At 36.3% G+C, this 21793-nt stretch overlaps 1 protein-coding gene across 3 annotated transcripts in view; it reads left to right on the forward strand.

Annotated features, from left to right (window-relative positions):
* Window positions 1–20078, forward strand: part of phactr4a (phosphatase and actin regulator 4a) — an 82690-nt gene extending 62612 nt beyond the window's left edge. For all 3 annotated transcript variants that reach the window (XM_073812665.1, XM_073812666.1, XM_073812664.1), the window contains 10 exons: window positions 1177–2046; window positions 3356–3748; window positions 9840–10329; window positions 11254–11489; window positions 12516–12672; window positions 13051–13106; window positions 15223–15284; window positions 15585–15722; window positions 16977–17053; window positions 18386–20078. In XM_073812665.1, the coding sequence (XP_073668766.1) occupies window positions 1177–2046; window positions 3356–3748; window positions 9840–10329; window positions 11254–11489; window positions 12516–12672; window positions 13051–13106; window positions 15223–15284; window positions 15585–15722; window positions 16977–17053; window positions 18386–18401 (2495 nt within the window). In that variant the 3' untranslated portion in view covers window positions 18402–20078. The remainder of the gene's footprint in view (window positions 1–1176; window positions 2047–3355; window positions 3749–9839; window positions 10330–11253; window positions 11490–12515; window positions 12673–13050; window positions 13107–15222; window positions 15285–15584; window positions 15723–16976; window positions 17054–18385) is intronic.
* Window positions 20079–21793: the final 1715 nt, after the last annotated feature.

Genomic DNA, 21793 nt, shown 5'->3' on the forward strand with positions numbered 1-21793 from the left:
TTTGGTGTACACAGCCCCTTAAGAGGTTCCCTCTAGGATCCGAATACAATTTTTTAAACTTTGAAACTTCAGGAGCAATCAACACCGAATATTCGAAGCTTCGGAGGGAGGGGACTGAAAATATTTTTCTCTCTAATAAAGGCAGGATATCTGTGTGTCTCTTCATCCTATTGACTTAATCCATGGCGGGTGTGTTGCTGCAAAACCAAGGGAGTGCAGTGTCGCATTTTGTTTTTTCATGTTCAAAATAACTTTGAATAAACTACAAAACAGCACGAGCTGGCATCGCGCCTCACGCGTGCAGGGCTTATATGCTCAGAGAACAGAAACTGCACTAGTGATACAAAACACTGGTCTGTTAACAGCAATACTTTTAATAAGGTAGCCTAACATTTTTCTAACAAACAAATGACTCCCATATCAGAAATTATCATCACAGTAATCAATGACCCTGTAAAGTGTAACAGTTAGGCTATTTAAACAAAAGAGGAACAACGAAGAAGTTCTGCAAACTTTAATAAATAAAGAACACCATATCAAACTTTTAATGTCAAGTTTATTTACAGACCCTCAGGCCATCCGATATGTTGGTGACATTTTTTTATCAGTAGAACAATAAAGAAGAAATTTTGCAGAAACCACAGTGCTCTGTCATATAATGCAAGTCAACGGGGCTGCCACTTTTGAGATCTCAAAAGCAGAGATATCCATTACAAAAGTTATCCTGACGACTCCTGGTGAGGTCTATTGAATTGATCAGATTTTGTAAAAATGTAACATTATTTACAACATTATTAGCATTAATGCAAAGCATCTGCCAAACATGAGCACAATCTTCTTCTTGTAGTGTTTGCTTTTGACAAACCAGTCTCTCAGCGCCATGCCCCCACTTATAGAGCGGGAGTATAAAGCAAACTTTCTGCTTAAAGTTTTCTGCCATTTGCTGACTGTTTTCATTTAATAGATTAATTCCATCATTTGCTCCTGGCATAGAAACAGAAATCAGCTGTCTGTAATGTTTTAAAATGTTATTTAATACTAAATACTAAGGTTTTTATGCATTACATCATTTCATACATTCTGTACTTTTTTGTAGTATTCGGTGACATAGGACATCAGGTTTCGAATGAATTTTAACTGTTATTTTTTCTCAAAATCTGGATTGTTTCAATCCAGTCTTTGTTTCAGAGTCTAACAGTGTGAGTCATCCTAAAGGTACTTTAGTGAAGAACGGCCAAAAAGCTTCATTGACTGGAGACCGCAGGTCGGATAATCCATCAGATGTCAAGGGATCATCACGGCCACCAACAGAATATCAGAGAAATAGCCTTGCACCGGAACCAGAGCGTCGCAGCAGATTACCCTCAGATGTTAGTCGGAACAGGCAACCTTTGGATGTGGATGCTCGAACCCGGTTACCACCTGATACGGACCGCCACAGCAGATTGCCCTCAGACACGGAGAAGCAAGCAGGATCGTTACCAAGAGAGCGACTCGGACACGATGACAGAAAATATCGAAAGGATGAAAGAGAGGAGAAAGAAAGTAAGGACAGAGATAGGATGGACAGAAAAGATGACAGGGAAGGCCACAGAGAGGACAGAGACAGACGAGAGAGAGAGAGGAGGGATACAAGGCCAGATAAAGATGACTGTCAAGAAAGAAGCGATCGAGATGAACGGGACAAAGAGAGAAGAAGTGACCAGGAGAAACGGGAAGAGAAAGACTGGAAAGAAAACCGGGACCGAAAACCATTAAGAGACCGGAAGGAAGATCAGAAAAAAGTAGATGAGCCAAAGAGAGATGATCGAGAAGAACGGGAAAGACGCATTGAAAGAGAAAAAAAAGACACCCGGAGACCAGAGCCTGTGAAACAGGTGTCTGATGGAAAATTAGTACGGCCTCATTCAGAAATGGACATTCGACCTAGTCTTCAGAAAAGCTCATCTGAAACTGGACTAAAGGTCCGACCAGTTTCTGAAGCCGTGCAGAGCAGCACACTGCCAAGAAACACACCCCTTGAGGACGAGCTGAGAGCACGAACAGGTAAAACTCAAATATTTGGTCACCATTCATGAGAAATTACCTAAATATATGTCAGAATGACATTATTCAAAAAAATGTGCCTCACGTAAAAAAAAATTTATTAATAAAAACCAAGAATGATTTGTTTTTTATGCACCAACATTTGAATATAATACACTTTTAACCTTTTAAGACCATTTCAAAAATTATTTACACTATTTATAATGTAAGGTAATTTTGTAGTATTAAAATAAGTAATAAAATACAAAGCTTAGAAGCTGTGCTGTGAAATTATGTCATAGTTAAAGTGCCCCTCAGTTGTCTACTGTGTCCCGTCCTCAAACATTTCAGATGGTTTGTATGGTTTTTGTCATGTTGAAAAGATGCTGTGTGCTGTGCTGTTAAAGCATGTTTGTGTTTTTTTCACTTCCAAATGATGATTACATTCTTACATGTTGCACACTTATTCAATTGGCAAAGACACGTTTAACCATGCAACAAATAACTTAGCATGCCCATCAACACATGATCAAACACACCTGAGCAAAGGTAATTAAGGTCTTTTGAAATTCCAGAAAATTGCAGGCAGAGTTTGATGAGGGCTAGCGCTAAACTCTACAGAAAAGTGGATATCGAGGGCCAGAATTGAGAATTTCTGCTCTAAAGCCATATTAGGAAACTTTAAAATATAATGCCATATAAAAAGCTGTTTGGTAATTGTATTGACAGATCAACTAGATTGAAAAGCCTTAATGTAAACCCCTCAATCAATACGATTGAGGTCTATCAGATGCAAATTTCGATCATATTGAAAGGGGTGGTGTATTCCCATCTGTGATCCGATCATCAGAAAAAAACGTATGCATGTAATTGGGTGAATCATATTATTTTCTTTATGAGATGCAAAAACACATGTGCAGAAGAATTGTGCATAAGTTCACGTCTCATATTTACGTATCATATGATTCTTGTCACAGAAACATGCAAGAGAGAGGCAATGGCAACATGCATTATTATGGTAATGGGGTCAACCCCAATACATTCTGCATCTTTGTTTTCTGCAACTATGTCTATTATAACATTACATAAAACACTAAAATAGCGTTGTGCTTTTAGAATAGTGTGCTTTCCTTGCCGGTTTGGATAGTGTGAGTATGCACTAAAAGCCACAAAACTCCAATCTTGATTTCATATGGTCTTTTAAGCGTTTATTTATCCATCACTGCAGCACTGTTTATGCAGTTATAAGATTATTCTAATCTTATTCCTCGTCCACTCCTGCCTCTGTTGTGTACTCATTTGTGTTTTTTGTGTCTGTGCTCTTTGTTAGGATCAGTGGGAGTGCGGTTTACTCCTGAGCCCAAATCTGGAGTTATCTCAGCAAGAGACACACAGCCACACACTAAACAGGCCATCCTCCCACCCAAATGGCTCATGGCTGCTTCCTCCCCCAATGAGGCTGCTCAAGCCCCATCCTCATCTTCCTCCTCTTCCTCTTCTTCATCTTCGTCATCATCCTCATCCTCTGCTCCGCCTATTGCAAAGCCGCCTCCCCGGACTGTGTCTTTAAATGTTGATGATTCTCGCAGCAATATAGCTACCCCATTAACTCAAGGAGACCATGACAACCCGCCTGCTGTGCCCGCCCACTCCACCCATCCGCCATCAACTGCCATCGCTGCTCCTAAACAGCCACCAATGCCCCCTCCGAAACCTTCACAAGGTAAGTCCTATCTCATCAGGCCCTCTTTATACAGCTTCAACTGTACAGGCTTTGTGCTTCCCTCTTGATATACATTAATTTGCATAATCTGACGTAAACAAAATTGAGAGAACAGTCTAAAGGTGTAGAAACCTACCCAAGGTCACACATCCTGTTTTTAGCTCATGCCCTTTTGTCCAATAGAAAAGTGTTTTTACTTTTTTTTCTTTGACTAAATGGTTAACAGCAAAGTACATAACAACACTATAAAGTTTTTTAGTATGTTTGTAAGGTGCAGAAGTTTTTCTCTTTCAAAATCTAGTGAGTTGTCTTAAGTAAAGTGCTTAAGTTTAAAATGACTGTCTTAGAACTTCTATTTTATTAAGTACTGAAAAATAGTGATACAAATATTTTATGTATGTAATTTTTTTATAATTCACCCAAAGATTGCACATATTTTTAATAAATTATAAGAATATTGGTTACTTATTCTCCCAAAGAAGAAAGGGGAAAGCATATATTTTGCACAAATTATTTTAAATAATGTAATATTCAGTTAAAATACATTTTATTTATATAGTGCTTTTCACAATTGATTAATTGTTCCAAAGCAGCTTTACATTAATAAAAACAGGAAAAAAATGTAACGTAGAAGTTAAGCCAATGTCAGCTGACCCCCAAGGGGTTAGAAAACTCCTATGAGAAAAACCCTTATAGGGAAAAAAGTCCTTGGGAGAAAAAACAGTTGGTTGGTTGTCGCTGGGCAGACTTGGGTGATCCAGTAGAAGAAAAATACTATACTAAAAGATTTATTGAGAACTAGAAAAAAACATTAAATAAAGGGAAGCGGTCAGTTGTTGCTGGTCAGACATCGTCTGGGCATTATGATGATGGTAGGTTAGTAGATCAGTGGTGTGATAAGCTTCATGGGAGCAGGAACGATCTGTTAGTCTCGGAGGACACCACAGGAAAAGAGAAACAAAATACTATTAGCATAGGGGCTGCTCACATGAAATGCAAGTGTTGTACAGTATAATGAATGTATGCTTTTTCAGGTTCAGGAAAAGCTTACCATTGTGGCATAAGTATATTTACTAGATAAATTACTTGAATGCTTTGGTAAAAATAATTGTTTTTAGCTTAGACTTAAATTGATTGACTGTGTCTGAATCTCGAACGTTGTTGGGTAAATCATTTCAGAGTTTAGGGGCTAAGTTGGAAAAGGATCTGCCACCTTTAGACACTTTTTGAGTTTATTCTGATAGTAATTTCGAAAGATACGGAGGCACTAGGCTATTTAAGGCTTTGTAGGTGATTAAAAATGTTTTAAATTGTATGCGATATTTAACTGGTTACCAGTGTAAAGATGGCAGAATTGGGCTTATGTGATCATACTTCTTAGATCGTGTAACCACTCTTGCAGCAGCTTTTTGAACCAGCTGCAGCTTGTTTACATGACTTGCATAACAACTCCTGAATAACAAGTTACAATTCAATTCTTGAGGTTTAACGTTTTAAATCATATATAAATTATATTTGTATGTCCAAAACCACATGCAGATATATTTGAGATATTTAAGTCCCTATGGGCAGTGATTAATTTCCGAGACAGACACGAATAAGCAAGGTTTTAGATGTCCGGTTTGCTCATGCGATTATAAGTCGTATGATTTATTATGATAGCACAAAGCGTGTCAAACATAGATGCCTCGTGCATTTTGGGAGGCGTCTGGCCGTGTGTTTAGAGAGACTTGCGATGTGCACAATGTCTTTGCAATGCAGAGACAGAGTAAATAAGGTTTTAGATATCCTGTTTGCAATCGCATCATTTATAAGAATAGCACATATATAGATGCCTCGTGTGTTTGTGGAGGCATGGTGCCATCGTGTTGTGTTATTTAAAATAAGCACAAATGAATGCCTGCGGCTGTGCCCACACTGAGGAGACAGACGCGAGTAAATACAGCTTTAGATGTCTGGTTTGCTGCACTTAGAATCAACAACAGTAAAACAACACCCATTCACAGCACTGTATGCATAAACGGATAAGGCATTGACTGTCCCTTGACTGTGGGGCGTGAGCCATGCATATGGATCATCTCAACTTTTTATTACTTGTGAATGGCGCAGGTGTGTGGCGATCTTAGCTAATTTCAGATAATGATGTAACGAGAAAAACTGTACCTCTCCTTCTTCTCATACAGTTTACACACAGTAAAAATATTTGTTTTCAATTTCACTTACATTATTTGAAAGTAGATTCCAAGCATTATATAGACATTTATATTTGTTTGTCTGACAAGTATTTGCAAAGTTACAGTCTTTGCAGAAAGTAAATTTTGCGACACGTTTCTGTGAGAACTTCACTGAGACAAAGAGAGCAGAATGAGCATCATATTTGTTTTCTTAATTTTGCAAAAAGCATAACATTTTGTTTTTATTGGGATACCAAAAAACTAGAAACTTTAACATTTTGAATGATGTATTAATCATTGTTGATTTTGAACATACAACATATTCAGCATTTTTTGCACTGATAAGAAAAAAGCAGGGCATTACCACACGCGATAACGTCGACCCCTGTGTGTTAAAAAAATATTTATTTAACTTGATTAAAGAATTAGGTAAAAGTGTATTCTGTGTTTTTAGTTTTATTTAGTTCTCCTAACCATGGGTTCACTTTGTGATCAATTCCCCCATAGTGTTGAACCACTGGATTCTCGAAACAGTTATAATGTAAAAAAGCCTTGTTTGCTAAAATCACTTGACTTGGAGAGTTTAAAACACAATCAGAACCGCTGATGCAAAACAATAGATTCATAAATGTTTCGAGGCTTCATGAAGTAGTGTTTTAAAAATCGCCCATCACTAGTGCGGTGTCCCGCATTGTTGCCGTAGAACAAAAGCTGAATGAGTGGGGAACGCCATCCCCCTTTTATGCCCAAGAACTGGGCAGAGATTGGCATGTAAATTCCACTATCCAATTCTCTTTGGCCTTTTTAGATTTAGATCAGAGATGATTAATTCCCAAGGGCAGGCCCATAGTATCACATCATGGGCAACATCAGTGACAGAAAGTTAAATAGTTACACAATGCTGAGCACAAAGACGGTAGAGATACAGAGACAAAGGCAGGCTCAGACTTGTGTTCATGTTCTGGCTCATACAGCTGTCGATTGGCCGGGGAAGTTTGTGACTGCACCGTTTCTCAGCATAGTGCAGCAACCCTAACTTTACTCAGGGGCATCTGTGAATAAACTACACAAAGTTGTCTAACAGGTTTTAAATGTAGTTTCACTTCAAATCATACAAACCCAGATAACTGTACTGATAAAAGGGTGGCAACTTCTGCTTGTTTGTGTGATCAGGGGTTTTTCCTGGGTGGCTGACGAACATTTGAACTGCGAGCTCAACACTGACAATAAATCCAAAATAAATGCAAAGAAACAATTACAGTCAGGACAGATAATAGTATTTTATTTGTAAAAATGTCATGATTAATAGCAAAGTAAGGTTAGAAAACATCTAAGATAATATCTTCATATCCTTCTAAGATATAATCCTTCTTTGCTTAGACCTAATAATTAGTATATAATTTTATTTAAATATCATAGGACATTAAAAAGTAAAACTATTATTTTTAATTAATCATCAAAGTTTTACCGTATACAGTTGATTTAAACTAGCTGATTGCAAGAATGGACACTACAGAAAACTTTTAGACAGCAATCTGCGTCCAACAATAAGCCTTTTGTCCTTATAATAAACATTCGTACCTAGATACTGTCACATTGATAATGTCCTGCTATTAGTGAAAGTGGATGGCCACGACTGAAAGCCAGTATTGTTTTGAATTACAGAAGGCAGCTGCACAAGTATAATATGCTATATAACAACATAGAGTAGTGAAAGACTAAACTTAACACTTACTTGTGAAATATGAATGATGTGTGCGTTGGTTTATTTTACACGTATAACAAATTATCTCTGATGTAAACAATGGAAGATGTATAAATATTTCTCTTATTATTGTGTGTGTGGACTAAAAGTGCAAACGGATGTTATATTGTGATTGCTTACAACACATTCACGTAAACACGGCCCTAGACAGAGCAAAGCATACTAAGATCATGATAAATGTACAACAACTATCTTACTTATTACCAATAAGCTGTAAATTGGAAGTTTATTGAAGGACAATACTCTAGGGATGCTCTGATCGATTGGCTGCAGATTGGTATCGGAGGATAACGCCATTAAATGACTTGATCGGTACTCACTAAATTTGCCGATCTCATGAACCGATCTCTCTGTTAACTTTCGTCATCATAGGGCTCCTGAATGCAGCTGCAGTTAGAGACCATTTTTACGCAGTGCGAGCATTTTTATACCCATTCTCTCTTTGCCTTTACAGTGATATGTGTATTTTCTATGAGGAGGCGCTCTGGTCCTAACAGTGTGGCGCGTCTTCACATTCCCATCAAACAGCATATACAACACATATATCTATTAAAACAATAACATACCTAATTACTGCAAGTAGGGATGCACGATAATTCGCATGTGATTGACATTGCCCATCTCGTCAGTGAAGCCGGTTCCTTGATTAGTAGTAAATCGCCATCAACTGCTTTCAGATGAAGCGGCATTTTACTACACAAAGTCGTAGTTCACTGACAAGCTGGGCCATATCGCATACATATTGCAGGCGATACATCTGTGATAGTTAATGCGGAATTGCTTCACTTACGAGATTAGCAATGACAATCACAAGCAAATTATCGTGCATCCTTTCAACAGTCATCAAAGAGCTTGCATATCAGCTTGAAGAATCCGTATCGGCATTGGTATCGGCCGATCACGAAGACAACAAATCCGTAATCGGTATCGGCTGCAGACATCCTGATCGGAGCATCCCTAAAATACTTCATCATTTATAACCATACATTTGCATGTAAGACGCAATCATTCGAAGGGTCTACTTGTGTACATTCAAATAACAGCAAAACTTAGTGCTTTTGTCAAATAAACTAAATAAACGGTGCACTATTAGATCTCCGCAAACATCTTTCTGAAACATGTTACAGAAAATCAGTTGATACTCCGCGAATACTCGCCACACAGACATGATACAAATGTCCAAAGAAAGCCTGAAATGTCTACTTTTGAACACACTAATTACAATCAAACAAATTTTGCCTTTTTAAGTAATCTGTATGACTGTAAAGATAATGTACAGTTTCTCCTGTCTGACCTCATTATTTTTAATGTAGTTACACCCACGGGCGGTGTGCGCTATTCATAAACGTAATGACCTGACGAACCATGCCAACGAGCCATGACGCACCCCCAAACAAAGCTGAAAGTTTCATCAGATCATAGACTTTACTGCGCATTTGCATGATACCACAATATATACACACACCTGAGGAAGATCTTCAGATGGGTCTGAATAGTGAAGAGTTCATCTTTACCTCCAGTCATTAACCATCTATTATATATAAAAATGTGGTCATGCATAATAGGGCATTAATATATATATATATATATATATAGCCTGACTACTAAACAAGGGAGATGATTGAGACATATTTTTAGTGAAAGAGTCAGCAAAATTAATTTTGAAGAAAAAAATCCAAACATTTTTGAAGGTTCAAAAACAAAATCACTACATCCATACGGTAAAATCACTGGTAAAACGAATAGATTTAGTGTAAAGTGATAGATAAGTGTAGAGTGTGAAGCTCATTGTCCATTAGTGCCATCCATCGTACAGGAATGAAACAATCATTTCTTCTTTGGTATGAAATGCTTTTTTGCATTGTTGGTAGTGGGGACAGACTATTATATTATGGCACCTTTCATCTTCCTTTGTTCAAATTGTACTTTATGTTTTCAAATAAACTGTCTATCTCTCTCTCTCTCTCTCTCTCTCTCTCTCTCTCTCTCTCTCTCTCTCTCTCTCTCTCTCTCTCTCTCTCTCTCTCTCTCTCTCTCTCTCTCTCTCTCTCTCTGTCTCTCTCTCTCTGTCTCTCTCTGTCTCTCTCTCTGTCTCTCTCTCTGTTTTTAACTTCTGTTAGCTAACTTATTGTTTGCTTTTTATTTTCAAAAGTGGATCCCTCTCAAGCTACAGTGCAAGCCAAGCCATCTCCTCCTATCCCTCCAAAAAGAATGACACCTGTAACCAAACGTCATTCAGATGACTCCTCTTCTGGTCAGCCTCAGCCTTCGTCTACAGTCCCCGCCCCTGTTCCAGACCCCTCCCCACTTTCTGTCCAGTCTGACGACAGCAGAAACGTAAGCTCTGGGGCGCTCTCTCCTCCACCAAACCATATCCCTCCATTCCCTCATCGTACCCAGCTGCCCCCTGTAATCCTCCACGTGGACCCGCCGAGCCCCACCACAGAGCCGCCCTCTCAGCCCCCTCTACCTCTGCACATACGCATCCAGAAAGCCTTAAACAGTCCAGGGCCGGTCGTGCCCAACTCGGACGGAACTAAGCGAGCTTACTCACTTCTGTTTGAGTCACCACCAGATTTCCTCACAGAAGCCCCAGGAGGAGTGAGATACTCCCTCCCTGTTACTATTGAACCTCTTAGACTGTAAGTATTTACATAGTGTACATATAAATTCAGCTGAAAATACAACATTATCTGCTGATTCCTCGTAACTCATGTTAGCATGCTGCTACTTTCATAGACATTATTTAAAGTGCCTATTTAGGGTAATCGTAACCATTGGTATTATCTGCAGGATAACTTATTAGATATATCTAGGCACACACACAGGTATGTTATAGACATTTGTTGGTGGCCAATAAGTGACCAATTAGCAAGAAACTAAATCTAATTACATTTTTAAAACAAATTAAAAATTGTATAATCTCTAGTTGAAAAATGCAACTCTTTATTAGGGATATGTATGTATGTTTGTATGTACGTCATACGTACGTTCATTTGTTTTATTTTATTTGTTTTATTTTAATTTTATATATAATTGAATATAATTAAAGGAGTTCACAGGTCATATATTTATATATATATATATATATATATATATATATATATATATATATATATATATATATATATATATATATAAATAAATAATTTTTATATATATATATATATATATATATATATATATATATATATATATATATATATATATATATAAATGTGAACTCCTTCAATATTTAAAAAATATCCTTCATGATAAGGTAGGGCTGTGAATAGATTAGTCACCAACATAATACAGTTACATTTGGTTTATGCCATAGTTTGGATGAGTTTTTATTATTGTGTAATGTGGAAAAACGATATATATGAAAAACAAGTGAGTGTTCCAAAACTTTGACCAGTAATGTATGGATATATGTACAATTTTATTTGTTGGTGCCGCATCAAATCTGGCTAAAACTTTAAAACAGTATTTTTTTATCAGACCAGACATCTCAATTACACAAAAGTTTAATTAAAAAATGGTACTGATATTTATACAATGTTATATGTTTCTGTGTCTTTCAGGCCAGAGGATGATGACTTTGACATGGAAGAAGAACTCCAGAAGCTGCGACCCGTTCCTTGTCCCACACGGAGAGTGGAGCTTGAGCCAGGAAGCCGGCGGGGTCTGGTGGGAGATCATCGGGTCTCTGTCATTCCTGAGGGACCTGGAAACAGTGAGAACGAGGAGGAGTCTGACTCAGATGGACCCATCAATTATAAAAGCGATGATGATGAGGAGGAAGATGAGGATGTTCCAAGTATGATTATTTATGTAGTGCTTAATGCACAATATTCAGAATCTGTTTCGTGACATTTTGCTTTTTCAACAAAATATTGTACATTCATGGGTTTAATAAACACATAAATGATACAATTTACTAGGGTTGTTGCGGTGACAGAATTTTCCCACCGGTTAATCAGCGCGTGACAAACCCGGTGTTACCGGTTTCACCGGGTGGGAGGGGCTTATAAATGCACATATAGATGTGCACATTTTACTTTCACTTTTGAATTAGATGCAACTGTTGTTTAAATCCAGCGCTTGCGTACGCTGCGTTAAATCGCGTATGAATTTGCGTGTAAATGCGAGTGCAACTGCTGGTTTAAGTGCTTGAGTCAATGTGCGCAGGTACTTCTGACAGAACCCGCCAGTCCCAAGCAGAGCAACCGGCTATTCCTCCATAAAGCGATGCTTGAATGATGGGTTTATTATTATTCTTAATGAAAAACACAACAACAAAACGATCTCGCCTACATTAAACATCATATATGCATCTTATAACAAAAACGAGTAAGCACGCGGCTTCTGCCATCGTCTGCTTGCTGCAGTCTGAGGAATTAATGAAATCTGACACCCGCAGCCGCTGCTCTGTGATGACGCGCGTTCAGCTCCGCTAGATTCAGACAGCAGACATACAGTTGTAAGTGTTTGCTCTCTCTAACGAAACTAAATGATTTAATTACAAGAAAATATCAAAACGACGGTGAAAGACGGTGTCGCGGTGGGCAAGTGATCTAACCGGTGAGAGGCTGAAGCACCGGTAATCACCGTTTCACCGACTATCGCAACAAGCCTACAATTTACCTTTCTGCACTGCAAGTCATTTGGATAAAAGCATCTGCCTAATCAATAAAATGTACTGCTTTTGTTTAAACATAACATAATTATTTGTACAAGCATATTACATGTGTAAATATATGATTATTAATGAGAGATTCATATTCCTTATTCATACACCTTTCTGTGGAGGTCTGTAGATGCTCATTGTGATCTTTGTTGTTAGGTGGTCTTGCAAGTCGCGTACAGCGCAAGGATACTCTGGCACTGAAGCTGGAGCGCCAGCAGGAGAAAGAGCAGTCACAGGATCAGGAGAACGACACCTGGAAGAGCAAAGAACAGTGGGAGGAAATTCGCAGCAAGATCGGCACCACACTCACAAGGTGTGTGTTTTTGTTTGTGTGTTTGTGTGCCCATGGTAAACTGGTAATCCCAGTTATGGTGTGGGGACCAAATGTGCAAATATATTTATCTTCAACAGCGCCTGCCGTGAAGAGCCATGTCTTGTTTTTTCCTGTGCACTCAATCTCTGTAACTGCCCCCATTTTCCCACTTTTGGCACATCTCCTTTTAAAAATGAACTACACAGTCACAACTGCCGGGTACCATGTGAAATGGCCATTATGTGTAGGGGTGTGTAAGGGAAGGGGGGATACATTATACAGTTTATACAGTATAAAAGTCATTATGTTTATAAAAATGCCCCTTTGTTTAAGAGTTGCTTTGTTGTATCTCATCAACTGACATTCTTCCTTTCATAGGAGGTTGAGTCAGAGACCCACTCCACAAGAACTTGAGCAAAGAAACATCCTGCTAGGTCAGTGTGTGGACGACTGTTTTTACTTCACAAACTTATGTGTCCTCCAGTCATTTGTAGAATCTATCCACCTTATTTTTGACATAAATGTGGGTGCCGCCATCTTTGAGCTCTTTTATATCAGACTTCTGGTGAGCCACTAAAGCTAATGGCAGTCGTATTGCGAGGGGCACTGGCTGGTTAATGTTTATTATGAAATTCTGAAAGACCGGCATAATTTGTGCTGATTTTATGCTGATTTAGCTTCTTGATTTAATTCTGCTATTATATATTACTACAAAAAAATTCAAAAGAGATTAAAGTACAGAATATATATGACATAAACTGCTTATTAGCAGGCCAACATGGAATCCGTGCCCTATATAATGCACGTCATTGACAAGCACACACTCCGCGTTTGAGCGTGTTTGTTACCAGTAACCGTCATTGACAACAAGCACACATACATAGCCTATCCTGCACGTTTGTGAGCCGTCATTGACAAGTACCCTAACCCTGCATATGCTGTTTGCATTGACTGTTTTTAATGATAGAGATCACAAACCATTTGAAATTTGAGATGAAATAAAACTTACAGCTGTCGTCTATGTGGCGCACGATAGTCAGAACATGACCATTTCAAATCCATTTACAAGACAAATGCTCTTGTTATGTTTAATGTAAAGTTTACATTGCGTCATAAAAATGAGGAAATGATCTTCATATGTGCTAAATTTATGAGAATCCATTACCACAAGCTTTTTTATTTTGCTGTAATATATAACACTATAAACAATGTCATTATATACAAACTATAATTCTATCTTGACATGTTCATGTTGGTCCAGTTTAATTTAAAGGCCTTATTGGTTTGGTGTATTTATTTTCATTGTAAGCCTTTAAAAAGTAATTATTTTAAATGCAATTTTGTAATATTTAAAGCTTACATTCTCCATTTAAAACAAACAAACATTTAAAATCATTCTGCAGATTTTCCAAAACAATTTACAGAAAAAGCAAAAAAAAATTCAGATTCTTTCTGGCCCTGCTTATTAGTTACTGTTTATAATAGTTCTTAATGTTTTGCACAGATTTTTGTTGTTTTAAATTAAAAAGCAAATAATTACCAGGTCATGTCTCCCTCTAGTGTGTAAGAAGCAATGTAATATAATATAAAGCATTCATGCATATTTAACACAAAATATTAACCATAACAGTTTTAATTCGTTTTGTGCGTGCTTCCACAACTTTTGCCCTTTTTACATCTGGTCACTTCATGTGTTTTCTATCTAGCTATCTGATTTGTTAAAACCATTTACATTTGGCCACATAAATCCGTCTTGGCAAAATGGATATGAATCCGATCTTCTACTCCAGCGTGAAATGCAAATACACTATTGATTACTCCAACTTAAAAAACGTAAGACGCATTTATGCAATAATAGGCAGCACTTACTGTATGTTGTGTGTTGGGCAGGGGATGCGCGTCTCCTTGCTCGGCATGAGCTGAAGCGCGCAGTACAGAGTAGCAGGAGAGTGACGGCACGATGATTTATCCTACAGATCCATGAAAAGCGTTCACAAAACTCTCTTTCAAAGCTTTATTTCTTTGTTTAATGTCATTTAAGTATATTATTAGACTCTTTTATTAGTTCTAGAAAGCTTTTTTACCCACTGTCGTCGCTCCATAAAGCAACAAGTGTGTCGTCTATGTTTATTTACATCTTTGACGGCTTACTTTCGGGTGACGTGTTTGTGTTTGGGAGGAGTTATGCGCTGAAAGATGTGGTTTCATCAACCAGATGTATTACACTTGTCCAGTTTCATCTGATATGCGTCCCAGACCACCTCCTGAAGTCATATTTAAATCAGTCTCGAAAATGTTTCGGAGGGCATTTACACCTGGTCTTTTTACGATCGGATAGCTATCAGATCAGAGAAAACGCATGAAGTGACCATGTGTAAAAAGACCCATTGTTTTCTACTGGCCTGCTATTGAAACAGAAGTCTCACACAGAAAAACAAATTTGTCACATCACTTACTTTCAAATTCGAAAATATGGTGGATAGAAACTACAAGCTAGTGTCACAGTGCTTTCTGAATGGATTTTTTTATATTTATGTTCTGTTGTTTCAGCCAAGAATGAAGCAGACCGAAGGGCAGAGAGAAGCGAGATCAAACGCAGGCTTACCAGAAAGGTTAAATAAGCAGATGCAAATATATATTTATTTATTGTATATAAAAACGTGCTTGAAGAACATTTTAAATTGAGCCTTATACTTGACTTGTTTTGAAATCATTGAGTTTTCTATATAAAACAGCCTTGAATCTCTCTGTTACTTACTAAAAATGTACGTACTACTATTAGAGATTCAAAACATAGTTCATTTTTTTCTTGACTATCAGTTTCCTATAAAACCAAAAAAACTACAATTGGGGCTTTTATGGTAGAAAACTAAGGTAAAAATTGTTGTGTAATTTTTTTTTGTTGTGTACAGTTGTCACAAAGGCCCACAGTTGCTGAGCTTCAGGCCAGAAAGATCCTACGCTTTCATGAGTATGTGGAATGCACTCATGCTCAGGACTATGACCGGCGTGCAGACAAACCCTGGACCAAACTCACACCTGCCGACAAGGTAAACCCAGAGCTTACTCTCCAAACTAATTGTGTTTTAAAGAGAAACGGACAATAGCTATGTCACAAATTACATACTTATGAACTAACCTACCTACTAGGGGTGGACGAAATGACCAAAATCACGACGGGATTCATTTTATATCATCTGCATTAAGATCACTGTGTCAAGGCGGGGCCAGCATCTCCCGGTACGTGTGCACACATGGGAAACATCGCTTCAGCAGAACTGATTATATTAACTGATGGATTAATCTGCTGGCGCGATGTTTCCCATGTGAGCACATGCAACGAGAGATGCTGGCCCTGCCTTGAAGCAGTGATTCACAGGGCAGGAGCGTGGCCGACCCTGAATGCATTTTTAATTGAATTTTGCTACATACATTGAACGCTATGTAATTGAAAATGCAATCCACCTTGTCCTGCCCATAAATGTAAATGTTTTTGGTAAAATTACATTTAAACGATCATTTTGCTATAGATTTTACTTGGCCATGTAAAACCCTTCCAATCAATTTGGCTAAAACATTTCCAATTTAATTTTGCAACGGATAAAGCATTAAAAACTATTTAAATAAAGGACTGTTGGAAATGGCAAATGTAAATTAAATTATTGATTCTTTTCATTTTGCACCAAACTTTCCACATATAGCATAAAAAATGTACATTAAAATATTGGAATGCATTGCCATTTTACATATTGCATGGCATATTGCATATTACATTATGAATTGAATATTGCTACCAATATGCTTTCATATAGTAGTAGTTCACATAAAAAATTCCAACAAGAATGAATGCACGTTACATACGCAAATTATGCAGTCATTCAACTGAAAAAAGTAAGGAACGCTTAGGTAATGGAAAAATATGCAGGGCTATCAGCCGCTGTGCAAGCAAATTTCACCTACAGAGTCGATTACTCTGCTTCAGTTTGACAGTGACAGAGCTCATATTGGACCAATCAAATTGTCTTAAAAAGTACAATGTACAAACTCCTTTTATTGACTTTGTGTTATACGTTTGATGTCATTTGCCCTTGTCTAGGAAACTGCCTATAGTAAAGCGGTTAGTAATGAAAGTTAAATGTCCATTAGCCCTTCTTAAACAATCCATATAAATTGAAGTGTCATTTGATAAGAAACTTTTCAAAAATAAAACCCTGACCATCAATCTATAATGTGATCATGATGAAGATATTCTCTTCAGATTCTTCTTTCTCTTTATTCAGTCTGTGTTCTCTTTTCTTCTCCAGGCTGCCATAAGAAAAGAGTTGAATGAGTTTAAGAGCTCAGAAATGGAAGTTCATGAGGAGAGCAAAATATACACCAGGTGTGTACGCTTTTCTAAAAGTACAATGATCACGAATAAACAGATGTTGTGCGTTGTATTGTGCGTTGTATTGAACACTAAACCCTTTTATTCGATTTTTAATACTACAAGACCATAACCTGAATAAGCTACTATTCTGATTACTAGAAATCTGAATAAGACATATGACTGCATTAGTTTTTCTCAGTTGCTTTGGAGCATTTCTCAGATCAGAAGTATTTTTTTTTTTATTAAATACTTCGTTCAACCTGCACATCATCAAGTCTGCTGAATAAAAGCAAATTCTCATTGTTTTGCACGAATTGCAAATGCTTTGATACAAACATGCAGCTGATTATGTACAATTGTCTGCTGTTTGATACATTTTTATACTGGTTTCTGTTGACACCTCAAAACATTTAGGACTTGATTCACCACAAAGGTCATGTCATGCTACATTGTTGACCTTTGTGTTATAATCTGTTACTGTAAACATTTTTTCCTAGTTTTTTTTAGTCTTTTGTAAATGTGAATTGATAAATTACTGTCAAAAATGACTTGATATTTTGATGGCATTTGCATGTTCACTGACATAAAAAATTACTTTTAAGAGATAACCGAAGGATTTTAAACAAGTTACAGGTTTTTGCAAGACATCCATAACGTTGTGCAGTTTGTATACATTGTTCTGAGAAATGCACACATTATTTTGCAAACTTTAAGAATGATTTGAGAAATGCTGACCAAAGTGACTGAGAAAAACTGTAATCAGATTTTTAAGTCATAATTCATTACTCTGCATTCCTTGGAATGTTATTTATGTAATATGCCCTGAGACGGATTATAAATTCACTGCAGTCAGGACATTAGAGGCCGCAGATTGTAAATAACCATAAGTACTCTTTCAAACGCCTACTGGGGGATCAGAAATTGGACCCACCTCAGTCATAAATAAATATAAGCTTATTTAAAAATATATATTTTATGAACATATTTTAAATCATCCCCGTAATGCTCACAGGGTTCCCACGGGTCATGAAATTTCTGGAATATCATGGAATTTTAAAAGGTCAATTCCAGACATTGAAATGTGTTGGATTTATGTTTGTTTCCATTTATCAAAATTTAATTTGCTTGTTGTGATGTAAGGAATACTGTTTCCGAGCCAAGCCGCAGATGTTTTTTGGCATTGTTTATTTATTTCACACATTTAAGCTACATTTTTATAAACTCATGGTGTACACTACATTATTCAGGCTCTCAGCATCCTGAAGATAGGTCATGGAAATTCAATGGGAACCCTGTGCTCAAAATTAGGACTATATGAATTGTAACAAATGTTGTTTATTTTAGGTTTCATCGGCCATGATGTCTGTCTCTAAGGAAGAACCCTGAACAAATGGAAACTGCCCCCAGCTCCTCTAAAAGCCTCCAGCTCACTGTACCATCCTGTTTCTTCTAGTGCTCAGGCCAGACACTCAGTGCTATGGAGAAAGAAAGAAAGAAAGAAAGAAAGAAAGAAAGAAAGAAAGAAAGAAAGAAAGAAAGAAAGAAAGAAAGAGAAAGAAAGAAAGAAAGAAAGAGAAAGAAAGAAAGAAAGAAAGAAAGAAAGAAAGAAAGAAGTGATTCAGGAGGGTGTCAGACACTGGTACTTCATTTCAAACATTAATTAAGGAGCAAGCTTTGAATGCTATTGCTCTGAAGTGTTGATGATTCCCATGTGCCAGATCACTTTGTTTTGTGGTGAGATCTATACTGGAGAATTTTTGGGGATAAGTCAACGGGGGACTGTGTAGGTTGGGGTGTTTTTTTTAAACTGTCCTTACGGTACACATTTTTGGTGAACAAGAAGAGACTTTTATTACAATTAAAAATGACAATAATATTTTATGAAAATGTTGACACTGACGAAATTTTGTGACAATTATAACACTGGTGATAAACAGACTGTTTTAGTAGTGAGTGATTTTGAGAATGAATGTATGTCTTTATTGATTGGCCTTAACACTGATACTACATGATTTTTGTACCCAGATGTATACGGTATAACACTGTTCTCTCACCCTGGACACACACTGTGTGTATTTGAAATCATCTTTGACATTCTCAGGACAGCAGCACATGGTACCACTTTATCTCATGTTCATTTTAGTGGGCATTTATTATGACGCTTGAACTCTTTCATATAGATGAACCAGTGTCTGTGATGTCTTTGTTCTGTTTTTATATTTTTAGCAATACTGAACTTCACTTTGGATAATGTCAGGGTGAATCTCACGATGAACTAGGTCATATTTCACCCTAAAATCAAAAAAGAAAGAAAATAGAATTAGATATTGCACAATAAAAAGCACAAGGGCCATATTGTAAATATTTAGCATTATGACAATTAAGCACTTTTTTCCTTAGACATAACTGTAATGACAGTCTAACAAGAATCCACACTGACGCTTCCATGCAGCTTCTGAAATAAAGTGAAATGTCCAGATGCATTACAATAATAAAATGTCATCTGGAAATTGGCTCCATGTGTGTGATCTTTTTTATAAGCAAAAATAGTCATTTTCTTTTGATTTTTGGGTGAAGATAATTTAATTTAAAGGTTTTGTGAGATTCATTCAGCTGTAGTTGAGGACATTTGATGCTGTACAGTTCAAAACGCTCTTTGATTTGAGTCTTGCGTAAGTTTTTGAGTTGTTAAAAAAAAGCTAATTTCCACTGTTGGCTTTATGGTACACTGGTGTTTTTTTTTTCATTGTATAGATATATGCTGCAGATTGATGGTATATTTTGTGGTATTGTTTATCTTGTCTAACCAGTATCAGAAATATTTTAAGTTTTTATTAAATTTTCATTAAAATACACTATCTTGTTTTTATAAAGAGCAAAGACATGACTACAGATTCAGTAATTCGGTACAGAAAATTAAATATTTTATTCCTCTGCTGTATAGTTTTTATTTTGTTGTTGTAAATTTAAAGATATATATAAAAGGTATTTCAAGTAACGTACAAATTGTTCACTTTTAATTAAAACTTAAAACAATCATCATTCTTTCACTTGTTTTTTTAATGAGAGAAATACTGACATCATGATATTCACTGTAGTAGTGTGTAATGAAACCGTTCTTTTTTTCTAACATTTCTGATTAACTTATGTTGTTGAAACATAAAACCCTGTAAAAAATAGTGTTTTGTAGTTTTATAATTCCTCACAAATTTTAAAAATGTTTTTAAATTCTCAATAACTTTTTTCAAAGGCTGTACAAAAGCATCCAGAAAGTACCATAAGATATATATATATATATATAAAAAAAAATTTAGTACATACTATCATAGCACTTGATTTTCATCAGCTAGCAGAAATGCAATGGGGTTGTAAGACAGACTTGATGTACAGGGGGGCATGATTCGATACCATTCAACCTCGTGCTGGAACATTAGAGGATAACTTCAAATTCAAAGCTCTGTGCTTTGTGCCAATTAGTTATTTTATATTTTAGAAAGTTTTCTGTTTCTGTGAAATTATGAATAAATAAAATTGGAAGCAAATCTAAAAAAATAAATAAAACTATAAATTTTAAAATTATAACAAACAATAGTATGTGTTAGTCATTGCTGCTACCTTTTGCTTGGTCGTGATATTTCATTTAAAAAATTTTATGAACTTAATTTGATATTCAACACAAGCATTACATTTACATGCATAAAGAAGATGTGAAGAACCTGATAAATCTGATGTCTCTAGAAGTAATTTAAAACATTTAAGAGGGTTAGGAGGCCAGAAATAACTTGGATAAACAAAATATGAAATAAAAATATAACTTACCTCACAACTTCATACATATATGGTGGTTTCTCGGACAGGGATTATCTTAAGCCAGGACTAGGCCTTAGTTTAATCAGGAAATATAACTAATTTTAACAAACATGCCTTACTAAAAACATTATTTGTGTGCGTTTTGAAGCAAAAAAAGGGCACTGATGTATTTTAATGTCAGTGCAAGTTGTTTTCAGTTTGGACAGCTCTTACATTTATTTTAGTCTAGGACTAGTCTGGGAAAGTGCCCCATAAAGTTGTATGAAGTACATGAGCATGAAGTTGTAGTTTATACAATATTTTTTACACACAACATCTATTGTCACCTCATAAGGGTGGTGGTCATCAGGGCCGAAGTTAAAGAATTGGGCCCCTACCACTATCCACTCATACTTCTACTGTATAAAATGTAAACATGTCGTACAATGTGCAACCTAATAAGGAATTCTTACACAATGACAAAACAGATAACAAATAAATGCAACATTACTCCAAAATATTTAAATAAATATTACACCAAAAGCATGCCATAAGACATGATTTCAGAAATATACACAATTATTGAATAAAAAGTAATATAAAAAAATCAGAAATTGTAATATAATAATAAAATATCAATAATAAAATGTCAAGTTTTTAAAGGGCCGACTTTTCCATTGATATCAAACAGCTTATATACAATTGAAAAGAAAACAGTTAAATGTAAAAATGAAAACCACTTATAATACTCACTGTCCCAATGAAGGTACTGCATAATATATTATAAAATAAAGCTAATTAATTGATCTAAGCACAGTGTGCTGGATTCATGTGTTAAATGTTAAACATTGCTTTTGTTTTACTTATGCCGTAGGACAGTTCCTCATTTCAAACAGAGCCCCAGTAATTTTGCCTCTCATGTGTTAAAAGAGATCATCCCAAAAAGAAGATATTTTGATAAAT

Source organism: Paramisgurnus dabryanus, chromosome 19, assembly GCF_030506205.2.
Source record: "Paramisgurnus dabryanus chromosome 19, PD_genome_1.1, whole genome shotgun sequence".
Taxonomy (NCBI): Eukaryota; Metazoa; Chordata; class Actinopteri; order Cypriniformes; family Cobitidae; genus Paramisgurnus; species Paramisgurnus dabryanus.